Raw genomic sequence first — 12,854 nt, forward strand, 5'->3', positions numbered from 1 at the left:
TTAAAGTTCATTTCCAAAAGAAGGAAAATGAAATAAAAAATATTTAAAACACTGGGCAAGGGTAAGAAGAAAATTCAGTCTTTAAGAACTGCAACTTTTTCAACTTTAGGACACATTTCTCAGGCAAAAGATTACCAGTTCCAGTGAAAATTTAGCCTAAATATAGATACCATAAGATTAGACTAGTGTTTTCAACATTCTCTAATCTTTTGACTATGGAGTGTTTTTCTTTGCCTGTTGTGTCCTTTAACTAACATACCATGATTTTCAAGGGTTTCTTTTTGTCATTAACTAAAGAAAGAATAGGTCAGTTAAAAAAAAAATAACCATAGTTTTTAAGACTTCAAGGAAAGTATTGCACTTGTACAGAAAGAAAAGAAAAATATCTTTTGAACTAAATAGCAGAAGCAATCATTCTGGGATTGCAAATAACACATGGTCTAAAAGATCCAACTATTAAGAGCAGATATGAAGCCTGGAGAGCCCCCTCCAAACCTGGAATATTATTATAGTAATGTTAAAGCATTTTCTCCCAACTGGGAGACAGTTAAGACTTTTTGCTTTAGACTTTTAACATCTTTCTAAATTCTTGCAAAGAATTGTTTAATCTCTCATACATTTTAGAAGGAAAAACAAATCAGAACACAAAACCCAACTAAAAAGGAAGGCAAACATACCATATTATGACGACATAATCTCTGAAGTCCTACTTTAGGTACCCAATATTTGAAAGTGAAAGTAGCACAAGGGTTATATACCTTACTATGTTTAATCCAACTACTTCTCTTTTTAATATAAAACTACACTTGAGTATAAAAATATGTCAGCAAATTATACAGCCAACAAAAATCACACAAAAAATGTTAAGACTTAAGAGGCTGATGAATCCGAAGAGTTGACCTAATCGTCACACTAGTAGGGGAAGGAGAGGCAGAGCTCTCCAGAGGCCGGACGACGCAGACAGGGGAGCAAAGAGGGGGTGGGGGAAGAGACAAAACTTAAGAGCTAACAAAGAACTTCGTTACACAGAAGGGGAAGTGATTTATGTTCAAAATCTGAGAGTGCTTGACAGTCAAAATGTTTTATCACAGTTTCAGAAATTGAACTACTTAAAAAAAACACACACAAAATAATAAAACAACAAGAACCGAAACCCAGAGTCCTTCCCTTGTTACAGTGTATTCATTTTTTAAAAATCCATTTCCAGTAAATTAAGTAGAATCCTGATAAGTGCATAGTAGGGGATTCAGTGACCTGCACCCGTTTGAGAAGCTTTTCTTACTGTGTGTCACTTGAGGTAATTTGAAGGGCCCAATTAACTGCACACTGGCTTATCTGTACCTTTATGAAGTTATATGTTGTATTTTATGCGGCTTAGCAGAGGGCCTCTAAATTTTATATTTTATTCACAATAAAAAGGACATCTTAGAAAACTAGTCATTCACGTACCACCCTCTGTATGGGGTAAAGGTTAATTCACAACAAATTTATACAGAAAATATACAAATGCAATGTTATGGGAGAAAACCCATAAACAGAATTAGGAACTTATTTCTAAGAGTGCATGTGAAAAATATCCACAAACTTACAGTACAGCAAGAGAAAACTAAAAAGCTAGAAATATAATGTTACATAAAAACCTTATGGAAATCCCAAAATTTTAGGTTTCTGCAATAAATGTAAAAATATTCAAGGTGTCATTATTTGGCCTAGCAATATACTATGATAAAAAGAAACACTAGCGTATCACAGCTTCTTGGTCATATGACATTTGCTTTGTATAACAAGCAGCTTGTTTTTTTTTGTATTTGTTTTTGTTTTGTTTTTTTTAAAAGCGGTCATATCCTAACACATCCATTGCAAGTAATACACAATCATGGTAGGAAACCATTTGAGATTATGCTTTGGAGAATAGCAATGTGATTTGACTGTTCAGTTTTGTTTTGTTCAAGGAGAATTAATTACCTGCTTCTTTACATTATTCCATAAAACATTAACAGATTAGGAGACAGTGGTTCTCAGACTAGTACAACACTAGTCTATAAATTCCAAAATAATACTGTATTTTATTGACCAAAAATTCCACTAATAAAGCCTGTGTGATACTAGAACTTATTCTTCCTTAAAAACAAAACAAAAAACACATGCCATAATGCAATTCACAGCTGAAATTTCCCTCTATGCCATATTTTACCTACATGATCTTGTAATGGTATTCAGAAATACTATCAAACTAATAAGATTAAAATCTGGTTTCAAAGTTTCCTTTTACTTTAAGCAGATGAGCTGAAATTCTCTGTATTGGAAATTCCTCTAACAGTTTTGCCATAAGAACATGAACATGTATTATATAGTACTCAAATTTAAGTGGTTTTTAAAAATACATAATAAAAGTGTTTGTAGAGCTACAGCAGCTAACCAACACTCTCTCAATGCATTTTAAAAAGGCACCAATATAAAGAAATTTTATAAGTATTTAATACATTAAATTCAGGATCTTAAGATACCAGTTACTGTATATTTTAATTATTTTGCAGAAACTGGAGGTTTAAAAACATTTCTAAGATAACTCTCATATATACAAACTTCAATTTCACCCCTACTCTTTTTTTCTTTTGCGTTTGGGGATTTTTGTGTGTGTGTGTGATAATCGCATACAGATAGTACTTACTAAAACAATATATAAAATATAACTAAAGTTGACCACATATGTAACATATCCCTTTTTGTAAAATGAACATTTCAAAGTAAAAAAAAGACAATAATGTAGCCAGTACCTCTTATAATCTAAGTTCTGTCTTGAAAGTAGGGGCATGCAGATTTTTGTTTATATTTTTGCAGTCTTTTCTGTTCTTTTTCTACTTTACGGAATCATTTTGGAGATAGGATGAAATAACATTTGGAGAATAAAACATGATTTTCATCTAGATGCTTTCACTAATGTATATTTTGTCAAACCTTTATAACATATAAAGACTTCATAGTTTTGTGAGGTGTAGAACAGATACACAATAACTATAAATAAAAACAACATCAAGCTCACTAAAATATTCTGGTCTTTCTCCATTTGCCAACAAGTAAAAGTTAATCATTTTTCTTTTCTGTATCTTCCTATTTAAAAGTTATTTGTGTTTCTTTCACTTTGGAAGTTATACCAAATCAGCTTACAGATCTTTTTGTTTGTTTTGATTTTTTCTGGAAATAGATTGTAAAGACCCAAGGTTTAATAGTTGAACTAGTCCTACAGACACACTAATAACTTCTTTAATATTTGTTACTACAATCAGGTAAATTTCCTAAATTGCTCAGGTGTTAATTATAATTTTAATTCTTTATGTGCTATTGCAACACATGGTCACTAATTGCTCCTTTTCATGACTTTTCTTTAAGAGTGTGTCCGTGTGTACAAACATACACTGTTGCACACCTACAATTGCTTGTACGTTTGTAGGAAAGACATTCCCTACTTTGTAGCCAAATCTAAATCCCGGTCTCTCATTTTCCCATTTTGTCCCACCAGAAAATTCTCAACGGAATGTTTTAACAACTTGAAATCTCTTCCAATCTGCTTATTGGTCATTTTCACTGTTCTAAAAAGCCAGACTAGAATGACTTTTTAAAAGTGATTGACCACTATTAGTGAGAGGCAGCACACATCTCCAACAGGAACTGGAGATAAATTTCTGGCCAAAATTAGGGCAAAGCAATGTGATGAATTTCTGAATTTTTGCCAAACTAGAAAAGAGAGGCTAACCCATTTTCATGCCCCTCAAGTACTCTGTAATGTGAAATCTCACCTAAATAAACTGGGCATATAACTGTTATGTAAAACTTGATTTATTTGGTGTCTGACTCTCATTATTTTTAGGCCCTAACAACTTGCATATTTCCTTTTGTGAAGAAGGAGACATGCAAATATAGCCATTCAGAGTTTCCCAGAAAGCACTGTGCCCACAAAAATTCTTTCTAACCTGCACATTTGAACTGACCTCGTCCTCATTTGTTCCTGCCACACCCTGAGCCATCTTTACCTCTTTCTGTTCCTCATATCGTGAAGCTAAGAAAGTACAAGTATACACTTGTAGCAAATACACTCTCACAAATATTCAGTGCCTTCCATAAAATAGATTTCCAAAGAGATGGAATGAGAAACAGAGTGTACATTAGTACTGTCTTCAGGGGGGTACTATACAACTCTTTAGGTCCACCTAAAATTCAGCTTCATCCCAGGGCAGTTAGGTACATGATTGTTCATATACTGAAGAAAATTCCTAGATGATGCCAGCAGAGATCCACACACAGCCAAAGTGATGAACATATTATCTGCCATCCAAATGCTTCCTTAAATCGCAGTAAGACACAAAATCAGTAACCTTAAATTATTTACCTTCCTCCAAAAAGGAAAAAAATATATGAAATTCCAATTTTCTTGAGTGGTTAGGGTAGGGGCAGTAAGGGAGTCTCAAAAACATGCTTTACTTTTGGACATATTGTATGTTCACAATGTACCAAAGCATGCAGGGGGGGGAAAAAGTTGACATTCTATTTAAAACATTTCATGTCTCTGTTTTGGTGCATTCTCTTTGATTTAAAGGAACAGTTTGGACATTTCTCCAAAAATAATTACAAGAGGGGCCAGTAAAGGAGAGCTGAGTTATAATCATTTTTGCCTAGCTCTAAGCTGTGTTAGTGTGTAGAAGTCGCTTAAATCAGCAGATGATAAATGAGAAAATGAGTAAAGAGCAGTATTGGGGCCAGGTTTGCTTCTCTGTCCATACATCTCTAATCTTGCTAGTTCTCACAGCATCTGTATTAAGAAACATAGTTTGGCATCCTATTTAATGATTTTTTTTAGAGCAGTTATCAGTTACTGCTTAACTGAATCAGTATTCAGAAATGGCTATTAGATATTCCAGTCATGGACAGGACTGTCCTCCCTCAACACAAGCAGCATGTTCTGCATCCAAGTGTGTCTCCCCCCTCCCCCCCAAAATGACTTGATCTCATCTGGTTCCTCCCCTCTAATGCTGTTGGACTGCAGAGAAAAAATAGCACCCTTATAAATGAAATAAAAAATTTGCACATGAAAAATGGAAACATATGCATGGATTAAAAGAAGAGAAAATTTTTACTAAGGGATTGAGATTCATTTCTGACAAGGACTTATAAATAGTTGAATGTTTTTAGGACAGAAAAATGTGCAGGACATGGTGACTTTCACTTGGAGGTTAGGTTACATTCTAGACTCCAAGTAGGGTAAAAAATAAGCTTTGTTTTTTGTTTATCTGTAGTCTATTGTACAAGTTACAAAGAAGTTCCCTTTTCCATGCACCAAAAGTGGTAAATATTATTATTGAAGGAATACCCTAGTATAAATAGAATAAATAGCCCTAGTTCCATAACCTTATGGGGTTCAAGTTACCACATTCGGGTGAAATTAGTAATTGCTTTGAGATTTGGAAAGCAAAAACCTATAGCAAGATTTTTGTGATCTCCCACTCAAATAGTAAAAGATGATGGACTATAGATAGAACACTGGGTGGTCACAGCTTGAAAAAACCAGTGAAGAGAGACATACCAGAAAAGGGATTTCTGAGTGGGTCCCGCCCCCCCCCCACTGTTAGCCTAATTATATTTTTCTGCTGACTGGTTAACACTGATTAAATGCTGATAAAGTGACAATCGTAAGCATACTTTTAGAAACAAATACGCATACTATGCTGCCATCACATTATAACTTTAAAAGAAAACTTCCCAAACAAATTTATGAAAAGTAGAGGTCCTTTCTGGAAACTACTGACTGCCTCTTAGCCACTCTTAGACCATATGTTATTCTTAAAACTAGATAAAAATACTATTCATTAAAGGTGTTAAAAGTAAGGCTGCCAGGGTGTCTATAAAATGCCAGTCATCAAAACTATGGAAAACAGTGCTTAAGTTTAGAAAAATAAGATCATAGGACCTCAGATGTATTGTAGGTGTCCTTAACTACCTGTAGTTCAAAATTTTTGCTATATGGTACAGTGTATAACATACCGTATTATAAATTCCATTGGGGAAGTAAACATAGAACCCACAACAACTCATCCAAGGAGTTTATCACTGAAAGTAACAATGTGTTTGTGTTCCATGATCTCTAGAGGGGGAAAAAAAAAACAATTTACATTTTGAAACAAAATTCTTCCTTGAAGAGTAAAATTACTTATACCACTTTAAACTGAGAAAGTTCTACCCAGAAAACTCTAAACTTTCCTGGCTTCAATCATAATCCTGAACATCAGTGGCAAATTAGAATCTCTCAGGTGAATCTATATGAATCAAGTGATTTTTTTTCAAAGCATGATATACCTTATATTTATGTGTGGCAGAAATGGAACTGCTCTTAAATTCCCACAAAATAAACAAGCCAAGTTATCAAGAAACAATATCCCTTGTCCCTTCTCTCTTCTGTTTCTTCCTTATTGTAATTAGGCAGAGCAAATGACACTGCGTCCACAAAATAAGAATTAATGACAGTAATAATATTAAACAACTAAAAAAGGTATGTCAACATCTGAGGGAAGGTGGGATTGTAAGTGCAGTATTTCTTCATGTGCAGTTCGTTACTTCATAGGGGTCCCCTTTGGAATGAAAAGGCCTAATGGAATGTGTGCTCCCCTCGAACAATGTGTGATGAAAACTCGTAACGGTCCTGGCTTCTGTAGCCACAGATGTTGCATTCCAGTGGGTCCCGGTAGCCATGGCAACCCATGTGAATGGTGTACATGACATGGTCTAGGAAAAGGACTCGGCAGTGCTCACACTTGAAGGCCCTAATCTGTTCTCCTTCTCCATTGAAGACCTTGTAGATGTCCTTCAGAGAGCCCTTAGGAGCCTTGGTGGTATCCAAAGCCTTGACATCCTCCTTCATGTAAGCTGGGCTTTGTTTCCTCTTGGGATTTAAGGCAGGGTTTCCTTGGTAGGACTGGTGGTCATCATGGCTGCTTTCTGAGTCAGTAGAATCCAGGCAGCTATTGCTGGGCGAGGCCTCTCTTTCCTGGGGTCGACTCTTTGGTCTGATGAGAGAGAGAGGACCATCCATGTTGTTTTCATGACTATCGGAGGTTTCCCTGCTAATGGGTCTTTCTATCCTATTTGGATGATAGACCTGAGAATAAGCTGAGCTTATAACTGGGGCCACCTCAGCGATTGTGCTTGGCGGGTGCTGCATCAGTGGGTGAAGGGCCTCAGCTCCAAGGTAGGTGATTGCATTGTTGATGGCTTGGTCCATCATATGAGACTGCATTAGCTCAGCCTCCTTCTCATATGTTAAGTTCATATCAAAGTGAATGTCTGGGTAGCTGAATCGCATGAGCTTTTCCCCTGAAAGGAGGTGGGCGAGAAAAGTAAAACAAAATACAACAAAATTAGTGATTGGATTAAAATATAAATGTACAAAGTTAATCGTCTCCATTTTCTATAATATGATAATCTTATTCTTTAGATCAAGCATTGGGGCTCTTTAATTCTGCTGAGACTCACAAATACTCTCAACCTGCAAAGAGGATTAGTAATAAGAATTTCACAAGCCATTTACACTTGTTTTAATGCCATCATGAAAATGCATCTAGGCTGAAAGGTATGATTGACTGTATTATTTTCATTCTCAATTAAAATTTCCACTTGTCTACAGCTCAGCGACTATAGGCAAAAGAAGAAATACCAGGTGAAAATAAGTCAGAGACTATGCCTGTTTTGTATATTTTCGACATCAGTGACCAAGCCACAAAGATCATAAAAGCGAGAGTGATCTGCTTATAACCTCTGTCACCTCACTGTTATATAGGGTTAATTTGGTTGCTTTAATGGCTATATTAGAAAAAAAATTATAAAGCCAGTATATGTCACCCTGGAGAATTAAAAAACCATCACCATTAAAATATTGTTAAAAGATGTATTGTTTGGGGGTGCCTGGGTGGCTCAGTTGGTTAAGAGTCTGACTCCTGATTTCGGCTCAAGTCATGATCTCAGGGTCATGAGATGGAGTCCCAGGTCGGGCTCTGTGCTGGGCATGGAGCCTGCTTAAGATTCTCTCTCCCTCTCCCTCTGCCCCCTCCCCACCCACTTGTGTTTGAGTTCTCTGTCTCTCTCTCTCTCTCTCAAAAAAAAAAAAAAAAAAGGCTGTATTGTTTGATAAATTGAATGAAATTTAGGACTGTTTAAATATGGGAGTCATTTCCAAAAGTAGTTTATTCATAAACTTGGAAAATACTATATTTTGTTGTTTTGCTTCTTGAAATGGAGAATTAATCATTTTTACACCACCCCTTCCTTATTCAGACATATGGGTAATGGTGCTGGTATGTATATCCATTGTTAATTTTCTATACTTTATCTTGATTGAAGGATTTCTGTAGTTTTCCCTTTAATATTTACTTCAACAAATTTATATTTTACTTCAGGATTAGCCATGAAAGAGTTCTGTGCATAAAGCAGGAGAAGTAATTTTAATTTTTCTCCTTTAAATATTGCCAGCTTTGGACAGCATATTTTCTTTTTAAAATTCTGTCACTAAATGCGGTCTCCTACTAATTGCCTGGTTACTTTGACAGGTAAATCTCACAGATAAAGACTTCTTAAAAATATATGTGGACTTCTTATAAATGTTTAGTATGTTGTTATAGATGGATGCCTAATTTGTAATGTTGATGAAAAAACGTTGATCCACAGAACTGCATTCTGGAAAAGCACTTTTGGATAGCTGGTATTAATTTCAGGTTTGAAGAGAGGTCCCCAAAGTGAGATCAGGGTAATGATCAGAGTAATGAAGAAAAAAATGATGAGACCTTATCTCATGGCATTCAATTTAAGATATCACAATGTTAAGAGTTTAAAAGTTGAGCTAGACAAACCTCATCTACATTCTCTAAGCTTACAGTTTACAGGGAGTGACAGCAATTTAGGGATCATTATTAATACAGTGTGATATATGCTATGAGGTCAAATAAAAGGAATATATAATTAGGGGAGTAAAGAAGACTTCTTGAAGAAAGTGGCATCAGAGATATTTGATGACAAATACTAGCTAAGTAAAGGAATGTGGGAGTGGAGCAGCAGGTAGGAAGGCTCAGAGGCAAGAGGGCATGACTTGTTCAAGGGACTACTTACATTTCACTATATAGCTGAAAGTGGAAATAGATGAGAAAGATGGAAAAGATAATAAAAGGGCTCATTCAACAGCGAAGGAATTGGAATTTTATCCCAAGGGCAATAAGGATTAAAAGGGTTAAACAGGGATGTGACTTGATTAGGTATTTATTGAGATGGTTTAGGAAGTTATTGCCATAAAGATCATGGTGGCCTGAATTAGTACAGTGGCAGTGGAAATGGAGAAAACTGGATGGAATGGAGAGAAATTTAGAAAATATAGTTTCCAGGGCTTGGTGATTATAGACATGGTGACATAGAACATGAGTAAGAGAAAGAAGACCCAAGTTTCTGGCCTAGGAGACTTAGTGGATGGCAGTGAGATAGAAAAGATGATGAGTTCACGTTGGGAAAGACTGAGTAATAGTCATGGTCCAGTAACTACCAAAATATAGTCTCAAATTTTGGAGAGAGACCTCTACTTGAGATGTAGATATCTAAGTCGTGGTTGATAGAAACTGACTTCTGAAGCCACAAGAATAGAAGATATAACCCAGGCACAGGTAAAGTGTGAAGAAGAGAAGGTCAAAAATAGAACCTGGAAGAACACCAAGATTTTTAATGCCTGCCCACGGATCAAGGCAAGTTGGATTCTTGCACTGGGCCCCATGTTTACAGAGTTTTTTGCTCCTCATGGAATAAGGAATGTATATAGCCAAGGGAATGTGCCTATCTGGAGATTACTCCCTAGACCATACTCTGGATACCCAGGACCCCAGAATTCCTTGCCCAAATGGCACTGAGCTTGCATCAAGGATTAGCACAGTCCTCATCAAAGGGTCTATCCTCCTGAGTACCAATTTGTGCTGCTGGTATTCATACACTTAGGCCTGAGGAGTGGCCAACACACTACTCTTTATGTGCTATGTGTGGGGTCTAGAATGTGTAGGCTGAAGTGTCTACATACATGGGCATGAGGCCCCTTTGGTACTGGACAGAACCAGAGGTAGGTCTAAGAGAGGCCTGGCTGCAGGTCAGGCAGTTCTGCTCATGCTATCAAGGTCTGGTGTGGAACTCTAAGGAATCTGAGGATTCTATATTTATTTGAACTCAATCTTCCAAGTTAGGAAGGTAGAACACAATAGTTTTTCAGCTTGATTTAAAATATTAAAATATTTAGGCACACGAATGGAGGCCTCCATTAGTACTTTTGCTCCATTTGCATAGCTGTTAAGGGTAAATTCATAATGAAGATTGAGAAGGAGCAAAGAAGCTAGAAGAAATGCGAGAGAGATCAATGTCATGGACACCAAGGAAAGAAGTGTTTCAAAAGGAATTAATTATTCAAGAGTGGCAAATGCTCTCTAGGAGTTGTGTAAGATAGTCTAAAAAGGGTCCACTGCACCTGGCACTATGGAAGCTAGTGGTGACCTCAATGAGGAAGAAAGCCAGGTTGCATAGACTGGGGAATGAGTAGAAAGAAAGAAATTATGGAAAGCAAGCATAGGGAACTCTTTCAACAACTCCATTTTTTAAGAGAAGGAAAAAGTAGGTAGTAGCTAGAAGGAGACTTGGGTTTAAGGGAAGATTTTTTTTTTTTTTTAATGATGAGAATTTATCATATCACATATGAAAAGGAAAATGCCAAGAGAGGGGAGAGGTTGAAAATGTAAGTGAGAGGGGCGCCTGGGTGGCTCAGTCGTTAAGCGTCTGCCTTCGGCTCAGGTCATGATCCCAGGGTGCTGGGATCGAGCCCCACATCGGGCTCCCTGCGCTGCGGGAAGCCTGCTTCTCCCTCTCCCACTCCCCCTGCTTGTGTTCCTGCTCTCGCTCTCTCTCTGTCAAATAAATAAATAAAATCTTTAAAAAAAAAAAAAAAAAAGAAAAAGAAAATGTAAGTGAGAAAAAGGAATAACAATGTAAGGTATTTGGGGGACTGGGATAGGAGAATTCCAGAGCGCAAGAAGAGGAATTAACCTTAATTAGAAAGAGGGATACTTCTTTCATTCAAACAAAGAGAAAAAAAGAAAGTATTCATATAAATAAACATAATCTTTATAAGATTAGTGCTATTATATTGAAATTATTTTGACTGATTTTATTCCCTGTAAACTGAGATATAATACCATCAAGGAGGGAGATACAATGTTTGTGGAGAATAAAGAAATGTTGAAATGGCTACAGGGCTGAGTAGGAGAGAGGACTGTTGAAGAATGGATTAAAGGAGGACTGCTACATTGATGGAACAACTGATATTGGAGATCACTTATTCATTAATTTATAGTGACACCAATTTGTAAGGCTGTGGGGTTTTCTCCACAAGTACTATCAGTCCTGTCAATATGAGAAAGATGCTCCTCTTTTCACTAGAGAGTGGAGTTTCACCAGGAGGAGGTGATAGAAAGGCAACAAAGTAAGAGAGTCAAGAATATTGTCAAGAGAGTGGTAAAAGTGATTAACCATGGAATCTAAGCTGGATAAGAAAAAGAAAGGAGGACACAAAAAGATATGCAGAAAGTTCAGGGACTGTTGGTCTGGAAGACTTGATAAGGTCAAAGAATAGTATTTAACTGAGGAACATGGTAAAAAGGAATTTATAAAAAAAAAATCATAGAGACAGTGTGTGATTATTTTTTATATTTTACTAGAAAGGATAATCCAAATAAAAAATACCATTAAATTCCTAATAAAAATCTAATGTCATTTTATTTTTTTTTAGAAATTTTTAAAAATCAAAATGTAATTTAAAAAAATCTGTCCCTCTTTTCTAAGGAATGTGATCAAATCAAATTGAGACTAGTATCTCTAAGTCATAGGAAACAAAAATATTTCAAAGAACAGAACTAAATAGATTCAGAAGACATAAAGACATATTTCCCCAACAATACTAGTGTCTAGTTGGGATATAGGCATTTTAATGGACATCCATCAAATTGATCAATTTAAAAAATAGATGAGATGGCATTTAAAAAATATTTATAAAAAGGAAGAGAGAAAGCAGAAAGAAAAGTTACTTAGGGCCCAAGGCAGGCCTTTGAGTATTCTTGCAGGGGCTTTAAGTTGACCTAGGATCAACTGTGATCTCTTAGGGCTGTTCTCTAGCCTTTTTTCCAATGAGCTCTGTCAATAACTCTCTCCAGCTTGTCTTAAAATGATATTTTGGTCATTAGTTAGTTCTTCAATTTTAGATTGGAAGGAAATCTTCTCTAAGTGATTACTGGAGTAAAAGAACTTTATTAGCCTCTCCTCCCTGAAATAACCAAAGAGAATATATTCTCCCATTCACCACTCAACACATAGCGGGATGTTCTCCAATCCTCTTTGACACTAGAATGTGTGAATCTATTTGAAAATCTTTCTCTTCTAATTTTTACCCTATATAAAGTCTGTAAGAATAGATATATTACATATATAATTAATGGCAATTCCTTATACAGAATCACTATTTTTAGACATTCTTAAAAAACTTGGATGCTTTTTGCATCCTTAGAGACACTTTATGACTTACAGTGTACAGAATGGTGCCAACTCTGTATTAAAGAATATCTAAGGGCTTGGAAATGAAAAAGAAAACTCTAAATACATCATATTTAATCTTTTTGTTTCAAAACCATAGGCCAGATGAAAAGAAAGATCCACATATGAAAGATAGATCCAAATATGAAGGCTCTTGAATGTAGGTTGCTGCATTATTTTTCTAATGAAGAATTTGGGGGAAAAGATATCTC

The 12,854-nt window shown here is 35.9% G+C and overlaps 1 protein-coding gene across 3 annotated transcripts in view; it reads right to left on the reverse strand.

The window, feature by feature from the left end:
- Window positions 1–6,536: 6,536 nt before the first annotated feature.
- The window catches only part of IKZF2 (IKAROS family zinc finger 2), a 141,571-nt gene continuing 135,253 nt past the window's right edge, over window positions 6,537–12,854 (reverse strand). For 2 of the 3 annotated variants that reach the window (XM_044913395.1, XM_021702902.2), the window contains one exon: window positions 6,623–7,362. In XM_044913395.1, coding sequence (XP_044769330.1) covers window positions 6,638–7,362 — 725 coding nt within the window. In that variant the 3' untranslated portion in view covers window positions 6,623–6,637. Of the gene's footprint in view, window positions 7,363–12,854 lie in introns of all 3 variants that reach the window. The other variant, XM_021702901.2, reaches the window with a different exon arrangement.

The sequence above is a fragment of the Neomonachus schauinslandi genome, chromosome 3 (genome assembly GCF_002201575.2).
Source record: "Neomonachus schauinslandi chromosome 3, ASM220157v2, whole genome shotgun sequence".
Classification (NCBI taxonomy): Eukaryota; Metazoa; Chordata; class Mammalia; order Carnivora; family Phocidae; genus Neomonachus; species Neomonachus schauinslandi.